At 38.5% G+C, this 12,190-nt stretch overlaps 1 protein-coding gene across 1 annotated transcript; it reads left to right on the top strand.

Annotated features, from left to right (window-relative positions):
- Positions 1-822: 822 nt before the first annotated feature.
- On the top strand, positions 823-6,798 carry Crygs (crystallin gamma S). The gene is made up of 3 exons (XM_027951570.3): positions 823-843; positions 5,678-5,920; positions 6,272-6,798. The coding sequence occupies exons 1-3, from the start codon at positions 823-825 to the stop codon at positions 6,542-6,544; spliced, it is 537 nt and encodes a 178-aa protein (XP_027807371.2). The 3' UTR covers positions 6,545-6,798.
- Positions 6,799-12,190: the final 5,392 nt, after the last annotated feature.

The raw sequence follows: 12,190 nt of genomic DNA, 5'->3' as shown, positions 1-12,190 counted from the left end.
TGTTTTGAAAAATTTTCAAAGTTAAAGAACAGTTGCAAGAACAGGTCCATGATCTCCCATATATGCTGTGTAGGTTCACAAATTGTTAACGTTTTGCCACATTCACTTGACTACCCTCTACACAGTATAATTTTATTGGCTTAATTTGTGAGTAGGTTATAGACATCTTAGACTTTCACTCCCAAATATATTAGCATGAATTTCTTACCTACTCATACCAACAATTTAAAAAGTTAAATATTGGTACGATAGAATTTCTAATATCAAATCATATTAAAATTTTTATAAATGCCCCAAGAATGTTCTTTGTAGTGACTGTTTTCCAAACCCAAGGCCATGCATTGCTTTTAGTTGTCATGTAAGTTTTATTGCCTTCAAAATGTGTCATTTTTATCCAAAAATAGAGAATGGTGTTTAGACTCAGCCTTCCACAAGCTTTGTTGAGGGAAAAAAAGAAAAGAATTTCAAAGAGGTTGCTTGCTGAAAAAAGTAAATTGTCCAGGGAAGAGAGACTTTTTTGTTTTTAATATTTAAAACTTTGGCTTGGTTTTGGTGTCTTGACTCAGCAAAGTCTATAATGCAGCAGGGCTGGGTAAGCATTAAAGGGGGTACTGAAGCTTTCCTTTATTTTATAATCCCAGTTGTTTTTCTAGAAACCATCAATAGACTCTAAATGACTGACTCAATTTTTGGAACCTATTCTCATGACTAAGCAAATGTTTGATTTGAAACCAGCCCAGTATAAATGTCTCTGGGCTTCTAACTCTCTGTAGCTTTCCTGGGTTTCTTTCAGCACTGGGGAAATCAACCTATGCACTAAAAATGTCTAAAACTGGAACCAAGGTAAGTAAAAAAAGTCATACTGATTTTTAGCCTACCCACTTTAAACGTAATGATACATTGAAAGGAACGTGGAGAAGAGCTTTTGCTTTTTTGCCTAGAGGTGAGTATGAAAGGTTAAAGGACTAGTACTGGGAGAGAAAATTAAGAAAAGCTTATTATATTTTTCTACTCTAACAGAATTACCAAATACTTTCTTAAGAGTTTATCTATCTATCTATCTGTATATATATACATATATATATGTATGTATGTATATATATATATATATATATATATTGCTGTGTGAATACTGTACAGATAAATAACATGTAAATATCATTATTTCTGCCTTCCAGCAACTAAATTCTATGAGGCGCCACAGAAACAGAACATACTGATGAGAATTATGTGGAGTAGGAAACTTAGTTTATTAAATTTAGCCTCACTCTTAATGTTCCAAAAGCCCAAGGTGGGTGGGCCAGTCAGGTGAAATAATCTTTGGTATTTCCTTCATTCAAGCAGTTATTCTCACCCTTTCACCAAATAAAATGTTCACTTACATTAGGAAAACTGCTTTTAAAATATTTGATTCACAGTTGCTGGGCTAGGAAGTGATCTCTTAGGCAACATTTTGGGAATGACATTCTCTTTAGTTCTTCTACTCACTAATAAGTCTAAGGCAAAGCCATTGTCTCATACCTGATTTTTTTCCTCCAACATTTTGCTTGAAAATTTTTCAAATTTATTGAATTTGAAAGAACAAGAAATGTTCAGTGAATACTTGTATGTCCTTCCCTTGAATTCTCCAATTAACATTTTATCACATTTTATTGATCTTTTTTAATTAAGCCATTTGAAAATAAGGGGCAAACTTCTTTATCCTTTCGCCTTAAAGTATCTTTTGCCTTCTATATCTCCTAAAACCAAAGGCTATCCCTGTGTAAACATCATCATGTCCCCAAGATTCATCATAAATATACCTTGTATTATATTTATACATATATTTCTGCATATAAGTATAATGCTATATGTGTGTGTATGTATGTGTATATATATAAAATATTCAGACCTTGTTCAAATTCCCCCCATTGCTACCAGAAATGTGTGACATTGGATATAGAGGTCATATATTACGTTTGAGGTCATATTTGGTTTGTCATGTCACTTCTTTCTTTAACTTATTTAATCTATTACAGTCCCTCTACGTTTGTTGTTGTTTTTGAGACATTAACACTTCAAATCTAAGCCATGTATCTTATAGAAAAAGTCCTGCATCTTGATTTGTCTGATTATTTCCTCATGTGTGGATTCAGACAACATTTTTGGCAAGAAAACTACAGAGGCAATATTGTATACTTCCCAGTGTATCATCAGGAAATACTTGATCCATAACTGGTTAGTGTCTTTTTTTTTTTTTTTTTTTTTTTTTTGCCATTTGGCAAATAGAGCTAAAAATCAGTGCTTATCATCCGAAGGTTTGGGGAAAAACAGAGGTCTTTAGTGCTCTGAGGTTCTTGAAAATGTGCCATGCACATCCTACTAACAAAGAATTTGAAACACTTAGAGGGATTTCCACGGACCATGGCTGTTACATAACTATCTTAAACAGATAAAAACATCCCCCACTTTCTGGAATTTCAAAGATTTCCAGAGTAGTAATAATATGATCTCTTATTTCTTATAGCTGGGTTGTTCATTTATTAAAATAACTTTTGCTTGCTAGTCCAAGGGAGATAGTAAATAATCTCTTACTATTTTTCATTGCTTCTCTCTTTCCCACTCTCTTGCCAGCAGTTTATTCAAGGAATTATGGCCTCAGCAAAAAGAACAGATTATATTAAGCATGTTTTCTCTCTCAGATACTAAAGACATTTTTCCTTTTGTGTTGGATTGGTAAGCTGCTTTTCAACAGAAATTTTGAAAATGATAGAAACTTTGTGGTACTTTTTTTTTTTAAGAGCGAGAGAGAATTTTTATTTATTTATTTATTTTAGTTTTCGGTGGACACAACATCTTTGTATGTGGTGCTGAGAATTGAACCCGGGCCGCATGCATACCAGGCAAGCACGCTACCGCTTGAGCCACATCCCCAGCCCAACTTTGTGGTACTTTTTAGGAAAATTTTCTGCACATCTCTTAGTTTTCTATAAAACTTTTTGCCCAATAGTCAAAACCTCAGCTAACAGTAGAACAAGTAAATTTCATGTTTCTTTTACAACTAGAAATTGAATATAGCCAGGTATTAACATGCTCTGGCTCTGAAGTCCTTGGTCCTGGACCACAGTATTGATTCTATGACAATATGATGAGTACTTTTGGCCTTGGGACAGTTGACTGGTAGTTAGGATGATGAACAGCATGGTGACCTTATAGAATGTCATGTATATTTCTACTTCTCAGGTATTAGTATCAGACATATGTGCACAGGGCAGTAAGTATGAGAAAAAAGGTAAAATAGATGATAATTTTATTCCCATTACCATATCCCTTACAAAGCATCTGTTTGGGTAAATAGTTAGTCCAAAACAAAGTGAATTGAGTTTATGGATTAGGGAGTTTAGAACCTATACATTCCTTGAGAAGTTATTTGATTTCCTAAAGATCTCTCTACAGGTAATAGGAAAAGCCTCACATGCTCAGGATCAGTTCTGTTCAGCATCAAAGGATAGCATTGCCTTGTTGAACAGAGCTGGCTGTGCAAGCAGGGAGACAGTAGAGGAAAATAAAATGAACCGTGCATTACTGAACTTGATGCAGCTGTCTTGTAACTAGCTAGTGACCTTAGGCAAGTCCCTTCTTTGTAACAACTGTAGCAAAAGCTTATTGGCAATTAGGAATCAAGTATTAAACCAAGTGCTTTGTAGACATCCTTTTGGGCCCTCAGAACACCCCTCTGCAGTATAAATTGTTATCTCGTTTTGCAAATGAAGATGTTTAGGAAAGGGTTCAATGCCCTGTCCCAGGTTCCTGAACTGGTAAGTAGTGGTGCTGGAATTTTTTTCTTTTCATTCATGAACTCAGGTACCATCGATCTCTAGTCTGCTATGCTAAAATGAAGAAAGGAGCAGAAAAACAAAAATTGGGTGAGAAGAGAAAGGAGATGATTCTTCTAGTAGGTGAGAAGGGGAAAAGGAAGTTTTTAGAGAACAGGATTTACAAGAGTTGAGAATAATGGGAAAGGTAGGGAAAGATTAAAGTAGAAGGTGGGTATGTTGGTATGTTTCTATCTAGAAAGAAACACCCCAGGTGGAAAAGGATATTTTATGCCCTTTGCAAGTCATTTTTTTTTCCTCATTCATTCTCTGCACCTAATAGCTCACCAAATCCTAAATTTCTTTTGATTGTTTTCCCATTGTAGTTGCATTGCACTTGGTCCTCATCATCTCTGCACCTCCACCCCCGGCCCCTAGCAACCATCTATTTCCAGGCACAAACCACTAATGTTCGGCTTCCACATGAGTTTCAAGGGTATTGATTCTAGCTTGGCTCTTGTGTCATTTCTCTGGCATTTCCCCCTGATTCTTAATCATATATTCACTATGCACTAGAGTTAACTACTTATTGTCCCTACAATAAGCCATGTTATTCCCCTCCTTTACTCTGCTGAACAGGCTTATCTCTCTTCCTTTGCTTCTGGAAAACATCTAGTTTCAATCCTCTGCTCAAGAACTCAAGACTACCTGGCCCTGTTTATCTGAAATTACTCCTTTGGGTTCATTAAAGCAAATTAGCCACAAGGTGGCAGCATAATTCCAAGAAATTAGCCACTCAAATCATGACACTTGTGCATTCAATCCAAATTCTAACCTAATATTGATCTTAGATTTGGAATTAATTATTAAGCAAAAAGGAAAAAAAAACAACAGTCCATTTTTGTTTAAAGAGTTTTTCAGAAATTACTTGATAAATTCCTAAGTGTTCTTGGGAGCTGTCTTCTATTTCAGCCAGAACTATGCTGAGTTGTTTTATAGCCAGGACTTCCAGTCTCTCTAGTCATATTATTTGACAAATGGAAAGCTGAAGCCCAGAGAGATGTTTGCACTAATGTATGTTGGTGGTGGAAAAGCTGCCCTAGAACTGAGCCTTCTTATTTCTGGTTTCCAAGGGTTGCATGCTTTTTAGTGCTATGAGAGACTTACCCCAGACGCTGTGGAAGAAATTTGGTAAGACTTTGAAGCAAAGAATGCTCTTGCCTTGTCATTTCGTTACTTTACAGCTACCACATTGGCAAGAAACTAATGTAGAACATATAATGTAGTATATTTTAATGAGTGTTTGCTCTATAGTCTTTTAAAAGAAGCTCTTGAAAGTTAATCTATGTTTTTATTAATCTGTGTTTCTGTATACATCTTCCATATCACCTACCATGAATCTCTGTATGTGGAACTTAGTCATATTTATCAAACATTTTTTGAATGCTTGGCAAGTGCTGGGCTCAGGGAGCCCATAGCTTAAGTAAGCCTTGGTTCTTGCCCTTGGATGAAATCTAGAAGGAGTCGGATGGGAGCATGGACATAGAAACGGACAGTTTACAATATAATGTGATAGGTACAGAAAGCTGTGGGAACGTGAAGAAGAAATGAACTTGAGTGTGAAACTGCTGGTTTATGTTAGAGCTCTTTTGTCTTTTGCTTCATTTTTAAGTGTTCAGAAAGTACTTCTTCCTATTGTTGACAACTAAGATTGTTTGCCAGAAACCAAATGTTGTGAGGTAAAGTAGAACTACAAATACTGTCTCCTCTGAGTTGAGAAGAAAGGAATTTTTAAAGTGGGCAAGATTTTTTAATTTTTATTTTATCTATGAATAAAGCCACCCAACTCCTCAGTTCTTCTATTTATTTGTCCTGTACTTCAGATCACTTTTTATGAAGACAAAAATTTTCAAGGCCGCCGCTATGACTGTGATTGCGACTGTGCAGACTTCCACACATACCTAAGTCGCTGCAACTCAATCAGAGTGGAAGGAGGCACCTGGGCTGTGTATGAAAGACCTAACTTTGCTGGGCACATGTACATCTTACCTCAGGGAGAGTACCCTGAATACCAGCGTTGGATGGGCCTCAATGACCGCCTGGGGTCCTGCAGAGCTATTCATCTGGTGAGTCTAGGGCTTTTGCTCACTTTCTCCCTCTCCTCCATTTTCTTCTTCCTTAAAGTCTTCCTACCTTTCCACAGGCAGCTGGCTTCTCTTGGCTGCTGAATCTTAAATAAATCTTAGATCAGTTCATCATAAAACTGAATTACACTTATGACTTCCATTACTTACTACCTCTTGAGTATTTGGAGAAATGTTTTCTTATTAAAAGTCAACTGTTTCAGTCATTTCTTCAGGGAGGGTGGGAGTTCTGAGGATTTAGGTTCTGAAACAGGCTGTTCACTGAGTTCCTAACCTGCTGATGATTTCCATAACAATGGCTATTCATTTCTTTCTTTCTTTTTTTTATTTCAGACTAGTGGAGGCCAGTATAAGATTCAGATCTTTGAGAAAGGAGATTTTAATGGTCAGATGTATGAAACCACTGAAGACTGCCCTTCCATCATGGAGCAGTTTCACATGAGAGAGATCCACTCCTGTAAAGTGCTGGAAGGTGTCTGGGTTTTCTATGAGCTACCCAACTACCGTGGCAGACAGTACCTCCTGGACAAGAAGGAGTACCGGAAGCCCATCGATTGGGGTGCAGCTTCTCCTGCTGTCCAGTCATTCCGCCGCATTATGGAGTAATGACGTGGATGGGGCCATAGGTTTTTTCCTGAGGGCCAAATACTGGCTGGCCTCGTGGTCATAATAGGCATCATAAATAAAAACAATTGGCACGCATCCCACTGCTGACTATAATGCCTCTTAAATGCTTTTAGGAACTAGCATTGTAGTGCCCTGCCACAGTGGGCAGCCAACCAAAGCAACTCATCCATCAGATCACCAGTTTAGATCTTTGTGTCAAACAAAATGAGACTGCATTAAAAGTTAGAAAATCATACTGCTATGTAGTGGCTCTTTTTGCTTGTGTTTTGCATTAATTCAACAAGCGCAATAATAATACCTGGGATTATTAACCCATTCCTCACAACCCATCCAGTAAAAGAAGTGGTTTATCTGCATTCTATTAATAAAGAAACCGAGACTTGAAGAAATTAAAAAACATATTAAAAACTTGTCCAAGTTCACCAGCTGGTAAACGCAAGAGCTAGGATTTTGTCCAGGATATTTCTGTTTCCAACGCCATTGTTTTGTTTTTCTCTTTATTTCCTATTCATTCATTCAGCACTTAATGGCTAACGATCAGAGTGCATACAGTAAGTATGAGACCCTTAAAATTTTAAAAAGTGAAAAGAACAGAGTCCCTCAGAAGGTCCAGTTGAGGAGACAGGAGCAATCCATAAAAGCAGGGTGATTACTGGCAAATAGTGGAGCCATAAATCACCTGAAGTCCCTTGTTTAAGATTCAGAGATTCTCAACATTAGTGACTTCTCAGCCCTAACTTTGGTTTTCCATGAGAAGAAAGAACATGTTGAACAATTTTTTCCTCTGCTACAATAGTTGAAATGGGGTTTCATGGAGTTTTGCCTACTTTGAATAACCCCTGAGGTTCTATCTATTTAATCTTGATGAAGAGGAGAATGATGAAGGAAACAGGATCACTAGGAGTATTAGGGTCTATTCTAGTGAACCTGGGGATATGCTAAATGTAGCTATCTTTAAAAGAGAGGGTGAAGCCCATGTCTTCTAGCTCTTTTCACCAAAAGGATAAATGAGAGTCGTCAAACTCCTTTCGTATATACTTTAGTGTATACTGCATAGCTCTCCTACCCCAGATAGTTTTATTCATTTTATTATCTTCCTCTGCTTTTTATTGTTTCGTGTGTTTTAAGTGGAGGACTTTCGAGAGAAGTGGGTAGAAAGTAAGGGAGACACAATGAATTGAGGCAAAAAAAGAAAAGCTGTTAGCTGAGCTACAAAGAGCTCTGGCTGGTGAGCTGACTGCAACCATCAGCTCTAGACCTTATCATCCTACCACGAAGTTAACCTGCCTCCAAAATAACAGAGCCAAACCAAATGCTGTCTTGAGTCCCACTAAACAACTCAAATTCTCTGGAGGCCAGATAGGATACTGAAAACCTAGCTGACGACCTAAGACTACTGACACATTTTTAGAGGCACAATTTCTGGAAGTGACCTCAGAGATCCTGCCACTCCTTTTCCATCAAAGAAACTGAGGCTCTGGTACAGGGAGCTAGTGTCAGTCTTCTCTCATATCAACTCTTGCCATGTTCCCAGGGAGTTGGTCACAGTCTGTTCAAAACAGCCAGAAAAGCAATTCTGGCAGCAGGACAGGAAAACAAGTGTCAGGATGACTAACCACAGTCTCAGAGAAGTAAAAGATGGCTTTTGACAGATGAAAACAGAATTATCATTCTGGGGTATTATGTGCCTCTTGGTTTATGCCCTGATTCAAAAAGAGATTGCCATCATTCTCCCAGCTGCAGACATGCCAGGGGACTTTTACTTCATAAGAATTTTACTAGCAGTTGATAGTAGGGGTAAAAAATACTGTATGTTCTTCTCTGTTAATCAATCCCAGCTCTTTTGGTAGAACATAATGCTGTTAGAGTAAGAAGCTGTCATCCCACCTGTCAACCACACCCAGAACAGCACCTAGGTTACTATTCTGAGTTAACTCCTACCTTGTATTGTTTTATTATTCTGAAATGGCAGATGTCAAGAAAATAGGGCCAGGATACTTAAACAAGTTCAGCCTTGTTTCCATTGCAAGCATTCCTCTGAAAGCCCTGAACGGTTCCTAAATATGGAGACTGCTTACTCAAAATACAACATCAAGGGCTCCCATTTAAAGTCTCCAGGATAGAGCTTTCAGATAAATACAGAGCAGCATTAGTAAATACCAAATATTGGAATATAAATGTTTATCCCAGGATTTGCATAAGACGTATTCATACTAAGAAATTGTCACTTGCCTGAAATTCAAGTGTAACTGTATCCTATATTTGTATTCACTAAATCTGGCAACAATGTTTCAAGAGCAAGGCAACATTAACATTGGACATGACATGGGTCAGAAGCACAGGTTGCAGCAGGCTATGGACAAGAAAGCACATTCCCCACAGATGGCATTTAAATACATTTTAAAAAACAAAACACTGCAAGCCAACATCTGCAGCTGAATATGGCCTATGGACTACTGATTTCTAAGTTTGACTTGTAAGAAAGTTCTGAATATCACAAAATGTTCTTACGTTGAGCAACATCTGCCCCTGTAATTACTGACCTGCTGTCCTAGTTCTGCTTTCCATCTAGTTCTTCATCCACAAGATAGCTCTTTAGATATTGAAAGATCCCTCCTGCTTTTCTCCATGCTGTCCTTTCTAGGTTGACTGGTTCCTATTCTTTCCATTTTTTCTTTCCTGATATGGTGGCTCCAATATTCCTCCCACTCCGGTGCATCACTTCTTTGCCAACTGAAGTCTTCCCACTGTCTTAGCTTATCAACTGACCAGTGCACACTACACCTAGAAGGTCATGTTTAGTTATTTCCTCCTTCTTTCTCAGGTATATACTGCTCTTGACTAAGATCAACTCTCCTTGGGCCTTCTACCAACCCTAATGAGGGACCCATTATCTTTTCCTAAAAATTGGCATTCCCCTTCAAAAGCTGGAGAGCTCCCTTCCTCCTCTGGGAGTTAAAAATGGATCTTAGTCCTGTCATTTCCACGTGCTAGCTCTAAGTGACACATGGATAACCCTACTTTCCTCATCAGTAAAACGAAGATGACACCCTCCTGTGGGCATTAAAATGAGATAATGTATGAAAATCACATAGCATGTACAGTCAATTCCTTTTATTCTCAGTAATTATAAAGACAGCACAAACACTGAATAGCAAATACCAAATAGTTGCTTCTAGAAGAAATGTAAGGCTTCTGAAAGCCTCTGGTCACATTTTTGCCAACTGTGCAACATGAACTTTTCAGGTGTGCTATTTAAAGACACTCAATGATATCTATTGCTGATTCATTAACATGGAACTCATGGCCAACAGCCCTATAACATACCTGAAGGAACATAATCTGATACATATACAGTCTCTGTTAAGGGGCATCTAATTTCTTACGCTTAGAAACACTAGACAGCAAATCAGCAGTACACTTGGGGCCGTTTAAACAGAAATCAACAAAAAGCAAAACAGTGTAGAGGACATGGCACTGAACAGACACACTGTTTAGGCACACTTGTCACACAGTATGAGCTAAAACAGGAAGGCAGAGCATTTGTTCCAGCCTAGTGAAATTTGGAATGTATGACATGATCAACTGGACTTCCCCACTAGTATTTCCTAGTACGAAAGTACCACCATTATCAAGTTAAGACTTGTTTGTTGCTTTATTTTATTTATATTTTACTTGTTTAGCCTTTTTCTACCTTTTTACCATCCCCCAGTTGTTTTCAGAGAAGCATTGCTGCATTTTTGGCAGATACTTCATAGTTGGGAAAAAAATACATCAGGATGATCTAGCCCATCCCACTCCCTTGAAAAGGAGCCACATTTTACTTGTAGCAGAAACCAGGCTCACAGCTCTCCCATAAGCCTAGTTCTAGATTCTAACAGTTTGTGGTCAGCAGGTTGTTTGAGTTCAGACAAATCCCCCTTGTTTTCTACCTTCTGTCTGTCCCTCTTATCTGGGGACCCACAGCTAATCTCTAACTCTCCTTCCAGCCTTTGGCTGACCAGCTTCTGACCCATGCAGGAGAGAAGGGTCACTTGTGGAGATAACTCTAATGCAAGGGAACTCTGTCACCCTTTTACTTCTTTACTCAAGCCTCAAACTTCAAAATTGCCAGTTTCAGAACTGGAGGGGCCAGGGACCTTCCTATACATCATAAAAACTTGGTGAGATAGGGCTCATTCACTACAGTTTATAGACAAGGGACTAGGGCTCCAAAAGCCTAAAAAACTTGACCAAGGTCACTGGTTCCAAAGCTCTTGTTCTTTCCACTGAACCATGCAACTTCTGTCTCCCAACATTCAGGAGATAGAACCTAGAGTCCCTTATCAGTCATGGCTATATTAAAATGACTTTATTGAGATATAATTCACATGCCATACAATCTACCTGTTTAAAGTGCACAACTCAGTGGCTTTTAGTATATTCACTGTTATGCACAACCTCACTACAGAAGACTTTAGAACATTTTAATCATTACAACAAGCAACTGTGTTATCTTTTAGGGATCACTGCCTTATCTCCCAGGTCCTGAGCAACTACTGATCTAGTTTCTGTGTCTACATATTTGCTTCTTCTAGACATTTTATGTAAATGAAATCATACAGTATATACTCTTGTGACTGGCTTCTTTCACTTAGCAAAATGTTTTCAAGTTTCTTCCATGTTGTGGCATGTGGCATGTATCATTGCTTTTTGCCTTTTTATGGCCAAGTAATATTCCATTGGAAGAAAAACATTCCAGTTTATCTATTCATCAGTGATTGGCATTAAGGGCTGTTTTTACCCTTTGGCTAGTATGAATAATGCTGTCATAAACATTTGTGCATAAGTTTTTATGTGAACATATATTTTCTTTTCTCTTAGGTATCACCTATGAGTGAAATTGCTGGGAGCATGATCCATTTCTTGTTATATAGCAGCATGTGGGGCCTCAAAATCACACAGACTTAGGTTGAATTCTAGCTGCTCACCCACTTTTTGTTGTAGGTTTGGGACCAAACACACTTCTCTTATTCTTAGTTTTATTTAAATATGTAAAATGGAGATAATGATGGGTGCTTCCCAGAAGTTTTGTTGGCATTAGATGAAATAATAAGGGGAAAATTCTTAGCCCAGTGAATGAGCAAGTGCTGAATAAAGGAAGCTTCCAAATATGAAATCCCTGAAGGAAGAGGTGATGAGGACTGGGAATCAGTGTGCTGGCAGTATCTCCAGTGCCTCCCAGCTTTAATGAGCAATGATTTAGGTGTGTATGAGTGACTTTATGAGAGCCCTCCTAGAGAGCAGAAGGAGGGTTGGAGGCTGGGAGTGGAGGGGAGGCCAAAACACACTGGGCAGGTAAGGGGATTAGCTGCTTGCACAGAAAGGGGAGGTCAATTTTCCTCATTCAATTTCTGCCAGGGCCTGTGCTGCCCCTTTGGTCTTCTCTTATCTCAGCAAATCAATCTCACTTCCCTTCAATGTTGGTCCCATTTTTCAACACCAGTGTGTCCCTTTGTGAGTCAGCAACCATGGGGACTCAGCACTCTGGTTGAGTGGTTCTGGAATTGATTAGCTTTCAGGGGAAATCCTGCCAGCACTTCCCCTCTTGCAAGCAGAGCACAGCGGGCAGGGATTTGTTCCTAT

The sequence above is a fragment of the Marmota flaviventris genome, chromosome 8 (genome assembly GCF_047511675.1).
Source record: "Marmota flaviventris isolate mMarFla1 chromosome 8, mMarFla1.hap1, whole genome shotgun sequence".
Lineage (NCBI taxonomy): Eukaryota > Metazoa > Chordata > Mammalia > Rodentia > Sciuridae > Marmota > Marmota flaviventris.
The sequence above is the reverse complement of the archived record's forward strand: the minus strand, read 5'-3'. Positions and strand labels throughout refer to the sequence as shown.

Coding starts and splice junctions, on each gene's coding strand:
- Crygs (XM_027951570.3), top strand. CDS start 823: ATGTCTAAAACTGGAACCAAG. Junction 844..5,677: donor TGTCTAAAACTGGAACCAAG/GTAAGTAAAAAA, acceptor CCTGTACTTCAG/ATCACTTTTTATGAAGACAA. Junction 5,921..6,271: donor CCTGCAGAGCTATTCATCTG/GTGAGTCTAGGG, acceptor TTTTTATTTCAG/ACTAGTGGAGGCCAGTATAA.